Source organism: Sabethes cyaneus, chromosome 3, assembly GCF_943734655.1.
Source record: "Sabethes cyaneus chromosome 3, idSabCyanKW18_F2, whole genome shotgun sequence".
Taxonomy (NCBI): Eukaryota; Metazoa; Arthropoda; class Insecta; order Diptera; family Culicidae; genus Sabethes; species Sabethes cyaneus.
The window spans coordinates 219965326-219983619 of record NC_071355.1 but is presented as its reverse complement, the minus strand read 5'-3'; the positions used below and the strand labels follow the sequence as shown (position 1 = coordinate 219983619).

Below are 18294 nucleotides of genomic sequence, written 5' to 3'. Positions count from 1 at the left end.
AAAAACTTTACTTGCAAAAAGTTGCGTGTATTTCCATAGCTACGTAACGACCGTTCCGCTGCTTCAGAAGCTGAAGTCTATGAGCCTCGAAGCGATGATCTCGCTTTAAACTAAACGGGGTCAACCCTATTCAATTCTTTGGACTTCTTTACACAAAATAATTAGGTTTTCATGTTTTGTTTTTTTTTAAAGCTTGGCTTGGTATAGTCCAAAAAGGGTAAAAAATGTTAAAAATAGGGCAAAATGGGGCACTTCCCGATGACAAACAGGAAAGCGGTGGGCACCATGCGATTCTCCGAAAAATTTTACATAAGATCACCTACATTTTATCAGCCTCCAGGCCATATCGTAATTGCATCCGTTTTTTCGGCTCGTTTTTGCCCATAGTGCAATGGTCTAAGATAAGGCCGAACCCACACAATTGTGTAGGTTGCTAAATTTAGCAAACATTCATTGCAATGTGTAGAATACACTAGTTTTGGTATCTCGAGAGATAAAAAAAATTATATTGATCCAAAAACCAAAAATATTTTCAAATCACATTTAGTTTCGTATTTGTAGACAGGAAACGAAAGATTCCAAAAGATTTGGAACTTGCTATCTGCTAAAGACATACTAAAAACACGGTGCAGTGGAGTTATCAGACGTGCAGAGCCCCTTTTCAGCAGTAAAAATGAAATTCCATCAAGACCAGCGAAGTGTAGTAAGATGCTTAGAGTTTGCTCATTGCTAACCTTTACATTAGATTAATTTATCTCGATATGGTTGAATGACTGACCAAGAAAAGGGAAAACTTCAGTAGGAGATTCAATTTGTTCCAAATTTTTTTGTGAGTCGGAGTTTCTGCAACCTTTGTACGTCATCGTAGAAGGTAATCCACATTTATACCTCTGTTAGTTTACAACCTTCCAGAAAAATTTTAGCATTGAGTTGTTGTAAGACCGATAACATGATTGACTTAAGCGACGCAAACAAACGTCTCACATAGTGATCCCACATAATCACACTACGATTACGTTTTGAAAGCGATGTAAGACTGCTCGCTTAGCGGTTTTCCTTAGATGTAACTCCCTTGTATACCAGCGACTCACCATTTGTTCATAGATTTCAAAGTAGCGTACGATTCCGTTAAGCGAAATAAGTTGTGGTGGGTTATGCATGAATATGGTCTTCCAACAAAACTGATACGTTGTTACTTTTGCTAGTTTAAAGTCAAGCGTCAAAATAGCGGATAAGATACCGGACTCGTTTCTACCGCTGAAAATGATGAGGGCTTCTTTCCTTTACACATAATGAAAACATGATGTTTTTGCAATCATGTGAAGCTTTAAGCTTCGCTTCAACATTTTTTCTTTTTTTTTCAAAACAGCATATTCAAATTCCTTTTAGTCAATAATAAAATCAATAGAAGCGGTCAAGTTGTTCAAAAACTAAAAAATTTGAAAAAATGGAAGGTTGATTAAAGTGACGTCTTTTGAGACCATCCCAACTCCGAAAGAGGAATGATCTGGAGTGACATAGTTTGGTTCAACTACGAATTGAAACAGTAATTTTTCTAATGACCTGCTGAGAACCTATAAGTATAGTAACATAAATATACAATTACCAAAGCACAAATCTCGAACAGTATTCATATCGCATTTTGCCACTCCGCAAGGTGGTGCACAAATAAGCTTTGTCCGAATTATCTTCCCAACTCCTTCTTTCCATTATCATTCAACAAGCTGAAATCGTTCAACCGAAACCCATTCTTTCTGTCATCGATGGTATCAAACTGGTCCATCTGGAAAGGTGTGTCTGAAATACGGTAAGCCTTGGTTGTGGTACGACGTGTGACCGATCCCAAACCGAAACTTCAGATTGATTAAAATAAAACAACACTGAAAGCTATCGGACGAAAGACACCAGGTCACCATTATTGTCCACAACAGAATCGAATGCTCTTAGCATGTTTTATCGCAACTTTTATATAAAAGGCATAAGGTCAAAGCTACGTTTTGCGATAAACGTAGCGTTCAATGATAATTCATTACTCGCTCCACCACCGTTTCGAACGAATGTTCACAGGCTGAGCAACCGAGTCGGAGGGCAAAAGGCTTAACTAAGAGAATATTATACCACTAGCTTCCAGCACAACTGACTGGCTGGCTGGTTGGCTCTTGCCTCGACTGGAAGGTTATTCAAGCTAGCAGAGCAGAGCAGTGACGGTATTTTCCTGCTTGCAAACAGGACAGGGGTACATACTTGAACGAAACATCTAGATACGGACGAATTTGGGCGGAATTCGGAAAATGCGCTGCCTATGACGGTTGGACGTCCCGAAGAAATATGTGGACTGAATTAAAATTTATAGCAAACATTCGTGGCATTTATTTTCCCAACTAATAGAGTGTAAGCAGGAGTTTGACAGCTTAACAAGCGGAAATAAATTGCTGCACGAAAAGCGGGAAGCAATTATCTAGGTCAAAGTTCTACTGTTTTCGATTTAATATCATTTTATCACGTTAAATGTCTAACTAATTTCCACGGAACATTCAACATGCAATTCTAGAACAATACCCAATTATTGTTTGTTAGTTTTTATTTTTGAATGTTCGTTAATTCACCACCTAAGGTGAAAACACTAAGTGCTTTTTGATTTCATCTCTTTAAACCATCTTTTTAATATAAAACACCACAAACAAAACGACAGGTGTGGAAAACGTTTGTCTTTGGTCAACTTCGCAAAGTTCTAATCAGAACCCTTTTTTCTACTGCGGAACCGCTAAGCACGCAATCATTGAAACGTGTCCGTGGGTTCCGGTCGAACAACGTGTCTGGCATCCATTTCAATGGAAATTACCAGCAGATGAGATGACCTAACCTTGCAACACCGGTCAGGAAATAAACCGGAAAAGAGGATGCAAAATGGCCTCCGTTTACACTGCCTTATCCCACAATATATTATACAGAACTGTACCCACTGATCGGGCGGGGTACTTGCATATTTTATGAGCACGACTTTTAATGAAATAGAATTTAAACCGTATCTATTTTTCGGTGGTTAAACCGTTTTTTGTTTTGTAAATGTTAAATCATGGGAAACAACCGAGCAAAATCAAAAGTAGATTGAAGCACAAAGATGAACAAAAACTAATTTTTATTGTAGCATATCAGCCACTAGTTCTAATTGCTGGTGATAATCTCCCTACATTTTATGAGGCACATACAGCCGAAGGTTCGTTGGAATTCTTCTTAATTCCATTTAATACTTTATGAAAAAAAAGATCTTCTATGCTTACATAACCAAACCAACCAACATATATGTAGGAACAAAAGACACAACAAATATGTTACGATTCTGCCGGTTAGGCCTTATCGGTTACGGCACAGCATTGCAGGATGCCTGGTGAACGATTCGACGATGCCTTACAAGAGAATTGAAATATACATTCATCAATGAACCGTATCGGACTGCTTATATGTACACAATAATGGTGCATAGCTTGGTGCAGATCTAACGAGAAAGGCATGTTGTGATAATACGATGCACCATCATAGAGAGAGAGAGCTACATACCAGCATCAACATCAGCATCAGCAGGGAGATTCTGCGACTGCTGTTCATATTCAATCTCGGTTGTATAGCTACTATCAGTGTTGAAATAATACAATAGCTTTGGATTGATGATTCTATATGAGTGTCACAGGATGAAATAGTTGATAATGAAGTGCTGTTTCGAGTTTATAGCTACTACAGTTTTACATTAAAATTGTCTATAGTAAAAACTGAAAGGATAAATACACGTCAGGTATAATTTATATTATCATTATTACTATCTAACATATTGCAATTGATTGTGCGAAATCTCATTAACTGATTTCTTGTTTAGCTTTAAAGGAAATTGCAGTTGATAATGCAATGACGCAATGTTTTGTAATAACATAGAAAATTATTTACCGAAAATTTCTTGCACACCTTTGTTACCATTCCATTAAAAGTTAGAATAACAGTAGTTTTATTAGTCTAACCTAAATTTTGAATACATATAATAATATGTGGAAACAGTTCTGTTGCATACTGCAAACTCTCAACTGAGCTAAGCCGAAAGAAAAATCTCGTAGGAAAAAACTATCATCCATTTGCACACTGCAATTGACTCAAACAGCTGTATATTCCATTAGCATTCAAAATCTGTCTACCGTGTAGTTGTACATCTCGAGTGTTTGCATAAATTGCTTCGAGGCTAGTGTGGCTGCATGTGACTGCATGTATCATGCCCCCCAGAATAGATCAGTTAGTGGCACAACTAAAGCTTATGTACGCAGGAGCTTACTCAAAGGAAAGGTGAAAAGCAGAAAAACACAGACGCTCATCATCAAACCGTAGATATATAGGAAACATGCAGGCAGCCAGAGCCAGCCAACAGCCAACCGAACGACGACGCACGGTAGAATGCTTTCCGTATAGTTGCAACCGGGACTATTCACCAATGCCTTCACTTGAATACTGTGGGCAAACAGATTGCTCTCTTGCCGGTGCGGTGCGGCGGATCACTGGGTTACTGCTAGTTCCTTTGAAAACGCTAGATTGGTTATGCATATTGTAAACACCTTTCTGCCATGTGAAGGTGAGCCTACCGAATAAACGATGAATGGAATGAAACTTAGTTTTTTAGCCATACATAAAGTCAACTAGGTTACTTTGCCTATCAATTGGGACAGTTACTCCAAGTACTTTGACATGAAATGAAAAATAAATTGCACTCTACAAAACTTAGGGGAAAATAGATGAAGACACTTTACACTTTATGGTAATGTCACAAAATTCACTCTGATGTTTATACAATCTAACATGTCACTACTATCACACGAACATGTAAAATTCTCATACGTCTAAAAGCAATTTGGTGTAGCAAAATAAAAGAAAGTTGAAAAAAATACGTCAATCATCATTTGTTTTGTTTTCCATGTTTTCGTCAAGGTACTTTTAGGTAAATGTGCCATCCAGGTCGGGATGTTTATACAATTTCAAAAGGCCTAAAGTTGCCTAACGTATGTAACACGTTGTTTACAGCAGGTTTGGACAAATCGCCTGAACAGGGTCAAAGAAAAAGTGGAACGAAAAGATGGTGGACTTCCTGCCGAAATGTTTTTTGAAATATCTGCGAAGTACCTCTGTATTTCGCGTTTTCACATTGGCGGTCCTGCCAAGTGGACATGCATAACCGTACAAAAATAAAAACGCCACAGTACGAAACCGATTTGTTGGGTTATTTCGCAACATGCATAACGGGAGTTGTTAGTATGTAAGTAAAATATGTATGAAAATGCTTTTCAAAGGATTTTTTATATGTCATAGCAGTTTGTCGGTGTTAGTATAACATGTTTTAAGTCTGCAGCATATAGATTTCATAGTCTTGATCATTTCGACTTTTGTGTGATTTGCGGTCAGCACTGATTTTTTCAAGAAAACTGCTGGAGAATCGTATCGAATGCTTGTAGAAGCTTAAGGTGAACATACTGTTAGAAAATTACAGTGCTTTGAGTGGATCATAATGTAAAAATGATGATTTTGACTTGATAGACGAAGAACGTGGAATACCTTCGAAAGCATTCAAGGACAATGAACTTTTAGATGAAGATGGCACTCCAACACAACACCAACTGACTGATCGATTCTATGTGACTCAAGCCATCTTTATGTGGTAGAAGTCCATGGGAAAGATCCAGAAGATCGGAAAATGGGTTCTCTTTCAGCAGGAAAACCGAGTAAGTCATTACTCCATCGGATTGTGACTGTGAAAAAAAATTAATTTGTATCGAGAGTCTTAAGCGTCAAAGGTCTTAGGTAAGTCCAAGGGAACTAAGAACAGCATTATGGACGAAAGACATAGGTTTGTGATTGGTATAATTTAGAGGGCACCACCGGAATATTTTTACACACAAAAGACGATTTTTTGTTCGAGTCTGTCAGTGTGCTCTATGTATTATCTACTCGAAACCGGCTAAACCATTAATACTAAACGAGCTTGGGACGAAAAACGACCAGAGTACCAAAAAGGAGAACACAGTGATTTTGCCGCATGACAAAGCTCTATCACATGTAGCAAACCGACCAAGGAAACGATTGGAAATTCTTTTAAATGCAGCTTACTCACCAGACTTGGCTCCTTCTGAATACCATCTATTTGCGTCGATGAGACACGCACTTGCTGAACAGCGCTTAAACGCTTAAATTTAAAACGAAATTACGAAAATATGGGAAAATAGTTTGCTTTTAAAGAGAAACAGTTTTTTTTGGCATGGCAGTTTCATACATTGTACACCTGGTATTTGTTTTGTGCTTAAAATGTTTCAAAATTCCACATAGCCGTGTAAAAATTACGTATTACGTAGCCAGCTGAAGTCCCGTAGTTTGCAAATTGGTCTAAAATTGGCGCTCTACAGAACACTAACGTATGCATTAAAAAGATGGACTCTTTTCGGATGGTGATAAAAAAAACTGAGACAGCTAATTGAGTTTGAAAAATTTCGCATGAAAGGTAATTATATTAGCTTACTTGTAAAAAAAATCTACAGCTCTATCAGTCGAACTTTAACCGTGATGGCGAAAACAGTGAAGCTATACTCCGTTCAGAAGTGTGCGCGTGCAAAGAACGGTACCCCGCCGCGTCGAAAACGGACACAGTGCGGCACTTTGTGGACGCCATATACGCACGTTCCGGCTTCTACCACATTTTGGCACTGTTGGACAACAAACAGAGCATCGAAAGAAAGCCCGGTTCCGGACGGCCGACGACAAGAAGCTCCAAAGGATGCTGATGAGGAAGACCGAGGGAAAAGTGACTACAATGCTGCGTGCGCTTGGCCGGGAGGCCGGTGCAACCGGCCAGACAGTGAAAAAGTAGCTGGCGAACAGGGACATACATGTCAGGAAGCGGCAGTCCCGTCCACTGGTGTCGGAGCTGCAGGCAATGACGCAACGGCAGCGGTTGAATAAGATGGTCAAGACGATTTTCCCGGCGAATCGCGACATGGCGGTGGTGATGAACGACGAGACCTGTCTCACCCTGGATGGCAACGACTGGCAGAGCACTTCGTATTTTACTTCCCCCACGAAGGAAGTAAGCTTCGAGGTGAAGTGGTTAAAGTTTCCGACAAGCGAGTGTCTTCAGAAAAGGTAAATGCTTTTTTCGGAGCAATGTGAGATTGATTGCCTATTCTGAACTGATTAGGAAAGTTCTCACCAGTCAGACGAATTCAAGCCAAGGTACAACGACAATAACGTCGTTGCGGTTCTCAAAGAATGAAATTTGATGAATATCTCGCAGCTCAGACCTCTTAAGCGAATACTTAATTTGGTTGCAAATGTGGAACAAGAGCTGTGTTCGAGGAAAAGTTCGAACCGTTTGCTGAAGCTCACATCATTTAGGAATGGGACCCTTCATTATAACGGGTGACAGCTAAAATTTTGGATTTTTTTCGAGGCCCCTATGCACAGCAACGAACAAGCTCAGAGAGAAATGAGAGTGTGTATGTGTCAGCTCTCTCTTTCCTCTTTCTGACAGTACTTCTACGAATTGCATAAAGATGTTGGCAAAAAGTATACGGTACAAAATTTTAAAAGCGAAAATGTTGCGGCTTTAACTATGTACACATTCCCGAAAATGATCGATACTATTCCATGGATAGTTTTACTGCTTCTCTGAACATAAAATACAAGTTTATACAGAAAGTGAGGTATTTTTAAGCCATGGTACAAGCCCTCTGGTTTGGCTATCAATCAAAATGTGTACCAATTTGTTCTGGTTTGAAGAAAATTTTGATCCCGTTTCTACAAAAACATCATGCAGTGCAGATGGATAATACGTGTTTTGGCCGGATAAAGCATCATCGCATTACGCCAAAAAACACAATCGTTCTTAACCTTTACGTCCCCGACATAAAAAATTAAGGTACTTTCAGCTACACTTTTAAGTAGCAGATGAAATTAAAAAAATCTGCTTAATTGACTGCGCAAAAGTTATTCATACTACTACTCATACTACAAATTCACTAATAATGACTTTTACACTATCCTGTAGAGCGCTGACTTATGCCCCACATTTCGGAACATTCGTTGTCGGTTCTACCGGAACTCAAAAGTGGTCATTTGGAATTCTCTTCGAAAATGTGGCAAATGGAGTATCAAATGACAGGATTTCTCAACACGAGCTCTTTAGTGGGCATTTGGATGTACACTGAAGTTGCTTTTTACGCGAATTTCGGAATTTACGCGGTTGTTTTATACGCGAATTTCGGAATTTACGCGGTTTTTTACGCGAATTTCGGAATTTACGCGGCTTTTTACGCGATTTTCGGAATTTACGCGGTTTTGATTAACGCGGGACGTATCCTTCGCGTAAAAAGCGACTTGAGTGTATTTTGAGCCGATCTGGATATTCCAGAGTATCTGGTTTCGGTTCTATCGGAACTCAAAGATGGTCATTTGGAATTCTATTCGAAAATATGGCAAATGGGATATCAAATGCCCGGAGTTTTCAACACGAGCTCTTTAATTAATATTTCAAACCAATCTGGGCATTCCGGAACATCCGGCATCGGTTCTACCGGAACTCAAAAGTGGTCATTTGGAATTCACTTCGAAAATAGGTCACTAACGGGTGCCTGTGAACAGTTCTACTCAGTCAATTTTTTTCGCAGTTTAAAAACAACATGATTTCCAGATGTTCATCATGCGGAAGGAAAACAGAGAAATAATTGTGCACAGTCTCCTCCACAATCCAGGGAGCTTGAAAAACCGCTGGATTATTCTAAAAATACCTACTGTGACGCAAGTGATTAAAAAGTACAAAGAATGGCTTACGACTGCTTACAAGGTGCAAATCAAGCGTTAGAATACTGCCCGTACTGCAGGTCAACTGCCTAGCAACTCGGATTTCCATTTGGCGAAAAAACTAAACGCTGGCCAGGTGCAGCCGAAACGCGATAAAACAGTGTTTCTGTGATAGATGAGACCACGAATCCGGAAGAATTCAAAAAAAGAACAAACAACTGATTCCACCCTTTATTAACTCTCATGATAGTCCAGTTTCGGCAGCCATTACAGCAAGAACGTATTACAATGGTACAGTTACGATGGGGTCCATTTGGTCCCCAAAGAGCTGAGTCCTACAAAATGTCTACAGTTGCGTCCAATAGAGAAATATTAGATGATAATGAAGTGAATGCTGAAAATGCCGAGGGAAGTCACCAGCGATATTTGCTTTCGTCGGCCGCCGTGCCGGTGCTACTGGGTTATATGGAACCTGCGATATTGCACGGATGAAGAACTGGTGGAACCGTTTGGGTAAGACCGTCAAAAAAGAAAGTGTGAGCTAGCTGATGAGCGGTATCAGTAGTAACATGAGAGAATTTCTTCTAAATAGCGATAGACGATTTGTTTCAGTTTTTCCATGAAATGTAATGTTTCCTTTGTTTCATCCTTAGAAAGTGCTCCGATTGAATGAATTATTTAAAAAATGTAGGCACTCGAAAGTGTCCCGTTTCTAAATGATCTAAGCTTTATGACAAATTTATCGCGAACCGCCCTTTGAAGTTTATCTTAAACCTAAAATGATTGAACATTTAATCAGTTATTCAAAATGAATAAAAATATGAATGGTAACTTGGACCAGATCACAAATAAACCACATTAAAAGGAACGGCTTCGGGACTCGTCAGCCACAAATAAAAATACGTAGATGAAACGAGTCTGGAATATTACTGCTCTACTATACTATGATGCAACTAACCGCAATTTTCAATTAGATATATGATATAGGACGGCAATTGCTTGTTTCTATTAGCGTGGCTACCTCGCAGATAGTTTTCCTATAGCGTGCGCAACCTTGATCATGCAAATTGATGATAATTACTTCGTTTTTTAATCCCACATATATTTTTTTCCAACAACATAATATTGACAGAACGGACGCCCAATAGATGGAACAATAATATGGGTTGGGTGAGACTATTAAACAGAAGCGGCAGCTCCGTTATTGACCTATATAGGTATTGAACCTATACCTATTGACCTATACACATATTGAACATAAGGGCAACCTTCTTGGAGAACGCCCCTTCGAGTCCCTTGGTAATACGATTATAGACTACTTTTTTTCTTTATGTGTGGACTCATTACTGTTGAGCTATTGTGATAATAGACTAATTTAGAAATTAGGTGAGCCTCTAAAAACATTAACTATTTAACAAAGTTTAAAGAATCTGGATAAAAGACGAGGTTGATTCCATGATAAATCGATGATAGTTATGTTTACTGATCGATAAAGTGAATTCAAATTATTAATTAATTCAATTCCTATTCGGAAATAGAGAACGATGCAGTTCACAGACTCTATACAAATACCGCAAACATCTAAGAACTGCAACAATCTATTTCTTCAGATTACGTCCAAATAAATAAGACAACTTAATATAAAATGAAGGTATTTAGGACTTCCTCAACTCCTTCTACTAAGAACAATTTAATTTAGTTTTCGAAAACTTTTTCGTGTACGATCTAATAACGATATCATCAATTAGAATAGACACGGAATTCGTCAATTCCGTCGGATTACCAGCGTCCCCAGTGTTGCGCATAACCGCAAAACTTTGGTAGCTACAGTTTCCATGTATTCCGTGAAACTTTATCTCTTTTATCGCCTTACCTACCTATAGGTAGAGTACTTTTTCGCGCATCAGTTGCTCATCGATGATGTGGTGGCTGGATCCGAACTGATTGGACTACTACGCTCAAACTACGTACTGCATACCACCCGGTTTCCAACCGAGAAACCCTATCTGCTTGCACAGTCCGCGGCAGCGAACGATGAAAATACCACATTCGAATCATGCCATGATGATGGATCGTGCGCTGTGGTTTTCTTTACGTTCTCCAATTCCACCCGAACTTGCAGTTAAATGGCGAATAACAACCAGTAAAAACGACATTTAGAATAAAATTTATTTTGAAATGTTGGAAGTTTAATAATTAAATTTAACTGTTCGTTGAATAAGCATAAAATTGTTCTACCCAAAACAGAAATACATCGATTTTCCTGGCCCATTTTAAATAGTACACAGTGGAGCACATTCGTACCGGCTGCAAACAGTTGCCGCCGGGTACCATTTGAGAATTGTTTATTGGTTCCACTTTGTTTGCGTGCTAACCAGTTCGCTAGAAAAAAAAAAGTGAAACGTTTACAATAAGCTGTCAATGGTGAATGCGTTTTCCGGTTTGGAATGACGTGAGATATGAAGCGCAAAAGTTCAAAGTAAATCAGGCGATAAATTCCGAACGAAATTCACTGTGTGGCTTACCGTACTGGCAGTTTCCATCAGTTCATTAAACTGCGTTCTTTTTTTCACCGAAAGGTTCATAACCTAAAGGGAAAATTCGACCCATTTTCAATACTGTAATCCTGTTCGAAAAAAAAATACTGCAGCACCCTTCGAGCTACAAACAACAAGCAATGCAATTAAAATGATCATCAATTGCCTTCGGTCTAATTGAAATGTCGGTCAGGTAAACGTTCATTCAAAAAATAATTGACGCGAAATAAATACATAACAACCCTGCACCGGCAGCCACTGATTACGGCGTATAAATTCTTCGAAAAGAATCGCATTGCATCGACTTTACGAAGGAGCAGGGTAAGTATCCCAATTAAATTAACGCGCCCATTATTTTAATGCAAAAGATTTACGGAACTGGAGCGTTCAAATTTTTCGGTTCAGTTGTAAGAAAAACAAATACAATAATTTTTATTAAAATGTCGGTTCTATATATATGTTTTGAATGAGAAAAGCTGTTATACTCCATGGGACGAACCTCCGTCGGTGACGGTATGGCGTCTGTCAGAATATTCTATTGTCAGAATATCTATTGTTTTGTTTATGCTCAAAACTGTTTTTGAAATCCCAGAAATCAATGACGCGTGTTTGAACCCTAACTTGAAATCAACTTTTTTTTGTTATTTTTGTATTCCGCACTTCGTTCTTTTTGCAGTACATATTGAACGAACTACTTATAAACCGTGCTTGAGTGTGGGTGTTCTGGTCTCTCCATGGTTTTCACTACTTTTCAACCAATGTCGTTTTTTAAAGCAATCAATCTCATTACGCCTCTCAAGCCAGTACCCCTAGCACCCTAGTACCCTTTATAACCTTGCTCAAGCAGAAGGCCTCATTGCTAGTAAATGCAAAATTAAGTATGTAGAAAGGATGTGAGCTGTGCTTAAAGTGGCACAAATTGTGGTATTTCATAGCAATTCGGAAGGGCTCACTATCCGAGAAATCAAGAAATAAAACGCAATCAAAAGTAGCAATCCTTCAAGTTCGATACTGACATCCACAACTCAGGTGGTACGACTTGGATTTTCAAAAGAAGATGCACTTGATTTGAAGTTGAATTAACTGTAAATAAAACAGTCTGTCCAGAATAAACTATTTCCGAACCCAGTTCGAAAGCAAAAAACAGGTTGAATTGAAGAGAGTCTATAAAGGTTACTTCTAATCCGCTTCAATCAGGGACCAGTTTCCAGCAGAAAAGTTCTTCTGCGAAGGTCGAATACTTACTGCATAAATACAGTACAGCTGCACAGCTAATCTCTCTATTCATTTCGAATAGTTAGATTCGCTTGTCTGGACCATCAATCGGAAGTGGAATAGAAAAGGAACAACGAGTGGATCCGGTATACCTTTCAGCTTTATCCCACCAGGAGGCTGCTGACACAGCTGGCTGCGGATAAGAGATTTGTTGTATCAACAAAGTAGTTGAATGAAAGCAGGAGGAAATATAATAGTACGAGGAATCTACTACAACTATACAATACACAACATTGTATACATGTAAAAGTTGGTGGCTACGATGTATCGACGAAGAGTTGGAAGTATGCGGCAAGCAAATTGCTGTAGAAATCTGGTTATATAGCCATAGGTTGTTCAACAGCATCTGCTGCGAGCTTTGAAGTGTGCTTACACTCTACCTATATTTTCGTTCTCCCTGGCTCGGTTGGCAGGCTGCACGAGGGCAATTTTGTGGCTGAGGAAGATGAATCTATATTAAGCGAGATGCCTGTAGCTGCAGACAGTGAGACTATATTTAGATTCAATTGAGCAGCGATCGAGCTTAAAAGCCATCTCGAGTTTATATTGTTGCTTACGTTGTCAAGCTGTACGTTCACCATAAACAAGCTATCAATGGAAATTAACTGAACAGCAATTCTTTCAATTTGACTAAATTTTTCTACGTTATTTCTATTGTTTTTAAATTGGAGCATATTTTAAAATAAAAACATTTTCGCTCACCTCATCCCACTTGATGAATTTTTCCCCATCCTGTAGTTGCTTGGGAACCTCCATCGTCCCAAGCTTGACGGCCGTCGGGTTAATCACGCCCATTGCTGATGCACTGCGGGGAGACTGCTGCTGTTTACCGGCTCCTTCGTTGCTCAGCATCGTTTGGGAAGCCATGATTGCACTTTAACCAGTAAGCTTGATTTTTGTATTTTTTTTTTATTTTGTGGCACTCACACAATTGAAAAATTAGCTCTCATTTTCATGCAGCATCAATAGCATTGTTTCTTCCTGATTGCCGATGGTGTTCTCATCTAAATGTTTATGTTTTATGATGCTCTATGCATTTGGAAACGGCTTTTCGATTTGATAAGAATAATTTATTACTTAGGCGCATGATTCACAGAATACGCTGTATTAAGAACACCAACAGAATTACCGAGCATTCGTCGGTAGTTTGCCATAGTACAGTGTTAGCATGTTCCTCGGTATAAGCTGCAAAAAATCGAAAACAAAAGTTCTCATGTTAAACTACTTTTAATAACGTTTCAAATAGAACTAACAATAAAATTAAAAATGATAGAGTGAAACGTAAACCAGAAGCATAATGTACAAACTTGGTTTTATACATTTTACGTACAGACTTGGTTTGTACAGACTTGGTTTTATACAATGTACAAGACTTGGTTTTATACATTTTACGAAGATATGATTTTTGTTTGACTATCATAATACTATAACAAAAAGAAATCAAAAAAACAAAAAGAAATCATCCACGAACCGGCAGATGGAATTTTATGTTGAAACATTTGCTGATGACAATTCTTTTAATCCAGTTTGCCTTTGCCCCAAATCTTCGCAATACTGATTGGTTTTTTTTCGCTCCAAACAAAACGAGTGAGATCTGTCCAGCAGCAGTCATTCTTGAACAAAGAACGCTAGATGAAATTACGAAATCTAATTGATCAACAACCTTTCCAGCAAACTCATCCAATCTGTCATCTCATCAATCACGCTGCCAAAGATGGGATTGTAGCGCAGCACTACAACTCTACCGGCAAAACCAGTTCCGAGTTCAACTGGCATTAGTCGGTCGGGGAGTAGAATTGTGTTCGATTTCGGCAGTTGATATATGAGGGCATTTCGAACAGGAGCGTTGCAAACGGACCGCATTGACTGCTACAATGAGCAAATTTTCCCACGAAAATCATCGTAGCACGACTCGGATAGCGTGTACATACCTACTATTATACAAACATGGTGCATAACATGCGTGTGTACAAGGATACGTGTACGGCACGCACCGGCTTTTGGTACTATATGTGACGTTATTTGATTAGCTTCAAACTGAGCTGAACTGAACAATCACGAGTCGAGTGTATTTTCAGGATAAAAGTTGTATTGATCTAGAGTCATATTTCAATTAATTTATTCTGACAAACGGCATAGATACAGCACTCCGTACAACAGTTCTAACTCAAACGTAGAGTATTCTAGATTCAAAACCTTCAAACAAATTGCAGTTGAATCTCATTTATGAATCATTCCGAGAGAAAGAGGTAGAATGCTATCTCGCTTTGCAACACAGTGCTGTTTGATTTTAATCATAAAATGGCCTGCAACTATTTACCTGCTCGGAACTGTTGCTTGGCTCGAAGCTTGCAGAAATAATCGAACAGTGGCAGATTATTTGAAAGCAATCTGTTGAAATAACTATGAACTCAACAGATTGCATTTGCCGATTATTATCTATGCTGCATATTGCTGCTAAATCAAACAAAACGCGGTCTGATTATGTTTTCAACTAATTGAATCTAAACTAATCATGTCGGAATAATTATAATATAGACCCAGCTATGCAGGGTTCGGATTTACGATATGCCGGGCAGCTTGTGTGTTGTGCTCTCTAACCTGATTTCTACTGTTTTTTATTCTATAAGTTATTTATCGGAAAGACGGGGTTATTTACCCCATCTACAAAAATGGCGATTGGCTGGATTGTGAGATCTACCGAGCGATCACTATTCTGACAGCTGCCCACAAAGTGCTTTCCCAAGTCATCTTCTATAGACTGTCTCCAATACCCAATTGATTCGTGGGAAGTTATCAGCTGGCTTCATTGAGAGTCGGTCTACAACGTACCAAATCTTCACCCTGCAGCAGATCCTTCAGAAGTACCGCGAATTGCGAGTTCCCACGTATCACCTGTTCATTGATTTCAAAGCCACATATGATAGTGTAAACCGACAAGAACGAACATTCTGGACGAAAAGGGCTCTCTAGATAAATTTACTATTCATACCATGACTACGATGGATAGAATCCAGTGCTGTGTGATTATCTTGGGTGCACTGTCGAATCTATGCTGGTCATGTATATGCTGGCGAGCGGGACCGATTGCGACAAAGTCCGCTTAGGCAGCACCATGGTCATCGACGTGGATGAGTTTGAGGTAGTCGCCGAGTTCGTATATGTTGGTTCACTGGCAACAGAGGCCAACAATACTAGCTGACTAAAGGGCGTATTATCAGCGGAAGTCGTGCCTACAACGGACTCCACAAACACTTGCGTTCGAACAATCTGAGCCTCCGCTCAAAGTGCACATTGTACAAGTCGCTAATTAGACCGGTTATCCTCTGGACTTGGACACTGCTGAGGGAAGACTTGCAAGCTCTCGGAGTTTTCGAACGGCGGGTGCCAACAACCATCGGCGTACAAAAGAACGGTGTATGGAGGAGAAGGCTGAACCACGAACTCGCTCGTCTTTACGGGGTATTCAGTAACTGGAAAAACTGGACAGATACGTTGGACAAGACATGTTGCTAGAACGCCGGACAACTATTCTGCAAAAATGGTTTTCGCATCCAATCCGGATGGAACAAGGAGAAGAGGGGCACAACGAGACCAGGTGGAGCGAGATCTGATAAACACAGGATACCCGCGGAACTGGAGCCCAGCTGGCATGGAATTAGATGGAGAAATTATCTTATGCAGGCCAAGGAAGAAATAGTCTTCATCCGGATTTTCGTTTTCAACATTAAAATCTCTGCTCAGATTGGCGATAATGACGTCTGAATAATGCGTACCTTCAGTGCCTCGCGTACCTGTAGGAAGAAAATAGACCCCAAAAAATACGAGCAACGTTAGTGGAGATCGGGTAACAAACCGCTAAAACTAGAGTAATGTACAGGCCCCCTTTGTCCGTACATTTCCATGCAAATACTGAGTGTAACCACGAAGAGTAGCCTTGTGGATCATGAGCGTCTGTTCCCATGTCAGGAGCGGCTCTTACGGGTTTGATATTTCCGCGACCTAGTGAGCGCCTGTACTATAGGTTAGGAGCGGCTCAAGATAACGTCTGATTTGGAGCAACCGGCTGAATTGAGAAACGCCCTGTCTCGACAGTGAAGCATGACAACATCATTACGCGGCTCGGTAGCGTGACCCTAGTAAGGCAACCTACCTAAACAAACTTACTGCGAAGTACACACCATCAAGAAAAGAAAAGCTCGGTGAACGCCCAAGTCGTGAGTGAAGCGATGTATAGACCGATGTCCGAGCCTACACCAATGCAGCAATGCATCAAGTTTGCAGCTTCCCGAGGTTTGGTGAGTAGAAGCACTTTCTTTCCCCGCAGAGATATCCATCCCAAGTAACACACAAAACAAGTTAGAAAATAATATTCGTGGAAATTAGTCGCTTAAGAGTACTATAAACGTACTTTGAAAACATATGCCGTTATTATTAAGGTTTTGAGATGTTTTGAGATAACATGAATTTATTTGACAGCTCATATCAAATGTTTAATGTTTGTTTTGTCAACATGTTAACACGAAGTTTTTATTATGTCTCCATTACTAAATTTAAACTACTGGAAGAACAAGTTGTAGCTGATGCTATAATAACGTTTTAAATTGGTATGAAATAACCTAATACATACTTCTTTCAATTCTTGTTTCATTAGACTTAAATTTTTTGCGCTTTTCAGGTAATAGAGAAGTTCTGATATATGTAATATTATACTATTCGATAACAAGCTGTGTTGCTTGGGATGAAATCACTTGAAGATTACCTAACCAATAAACATTGAACCTCATCGCCAATATTCGCATCGATCTCGTCAGTTTTCTACGAGGTCTACCAGTCTTTCTGCGAGTTGCGGATATCGACTCGAACCATTACCTGGTAGGCAAACCTGTTGGTTCAAAACTATTGACGAATTGTATACTGTGGCGACAAAACCGTTCTCCTCGGTTGATCATTCGGCAATAGGACAACCCACGAGTTTCCGAAAAATACGCGCGCCTGCTGAATAAAGGTCTACCCTCCGCTGTAGAGCTAGATGCTTCGATCGTCAAAGACGGATGAAGCAGGATATGCCCGGTTAGTGATGAGGCCGTAACCACGGTGTTAGGTGAAGAAAATGACTGGTTTGACGAGAAATGCCAGTAAACGGTGGTGAGGGAAAAACGATCTTGGAAAAACTATCTAGGCATTGCCACGAGGGAGATTTTGGCCAATTATTGACGAGCACGGAATGAAATCACCACAATCCTGAGGAAGAAAACGAACTAGAACAGTGGTGCCCAGGCAAAGGCATGATGCGGGCCAAACGAGATCGCCCCATGACGTCGCGGACCGTAAATTCCTCTGGCCATTCTTGCGCATAACAAAATGCAAAATATGCGGCAATAAAAACCATTTTCTGGGAATTACCACAAGATTTAAACCGGACAGCATTCGGAACTACAAAATGCACGAGGCATTACGACTGATTTGAGTGACCCCTGTGTCATCCAAAAAGTTACTCATAAGTCCACCATTTCTCAAATCAGTCCGCGGGCCGCACAAAACATCTTGAAGGGCCGCATGCGGCCAGCGGGCCGAAGTTTGGCCATCACTGCACTAGAAGGAGAACAGAGATCAGGAAGAGCCTAAGGCTTTAACGTCTTTCTAAGATTTGGCCCTTCTTCAT

General features: G+C 39.8%; 1 protein-coding gene across 3 annotated transcripts in view; it reads right to left on the bottom strand.

Annotated features, from left to right (window-relative positions):
• The window catches only part of LOC128743743 (1-phosphatidylinositol 4,5-bisphosphate phosphodiesterase classes I and II), a 158383-nt gene that overhangs the window by 117634 nt on the left and 22455 nt on the right, over positions 1 to 18294 (bottom strand). For all 3 annotated transcript variants that reach the window (XM_053840396.1, XM_053840395.1, XM_053840397.1), the window contains exon 2: positions 13332 to 13814. In XM_053840396.1, coding sequence (XP_053696371.1) covers positions 13332 to 13496 — 165 coding nt within the window. In that variant the 5' untranslated portion in view covers positions 13497 to 13814. The remainder of the gene's footprint in view (positions 1 to 13331; positions 13815 to 18294) is intronic.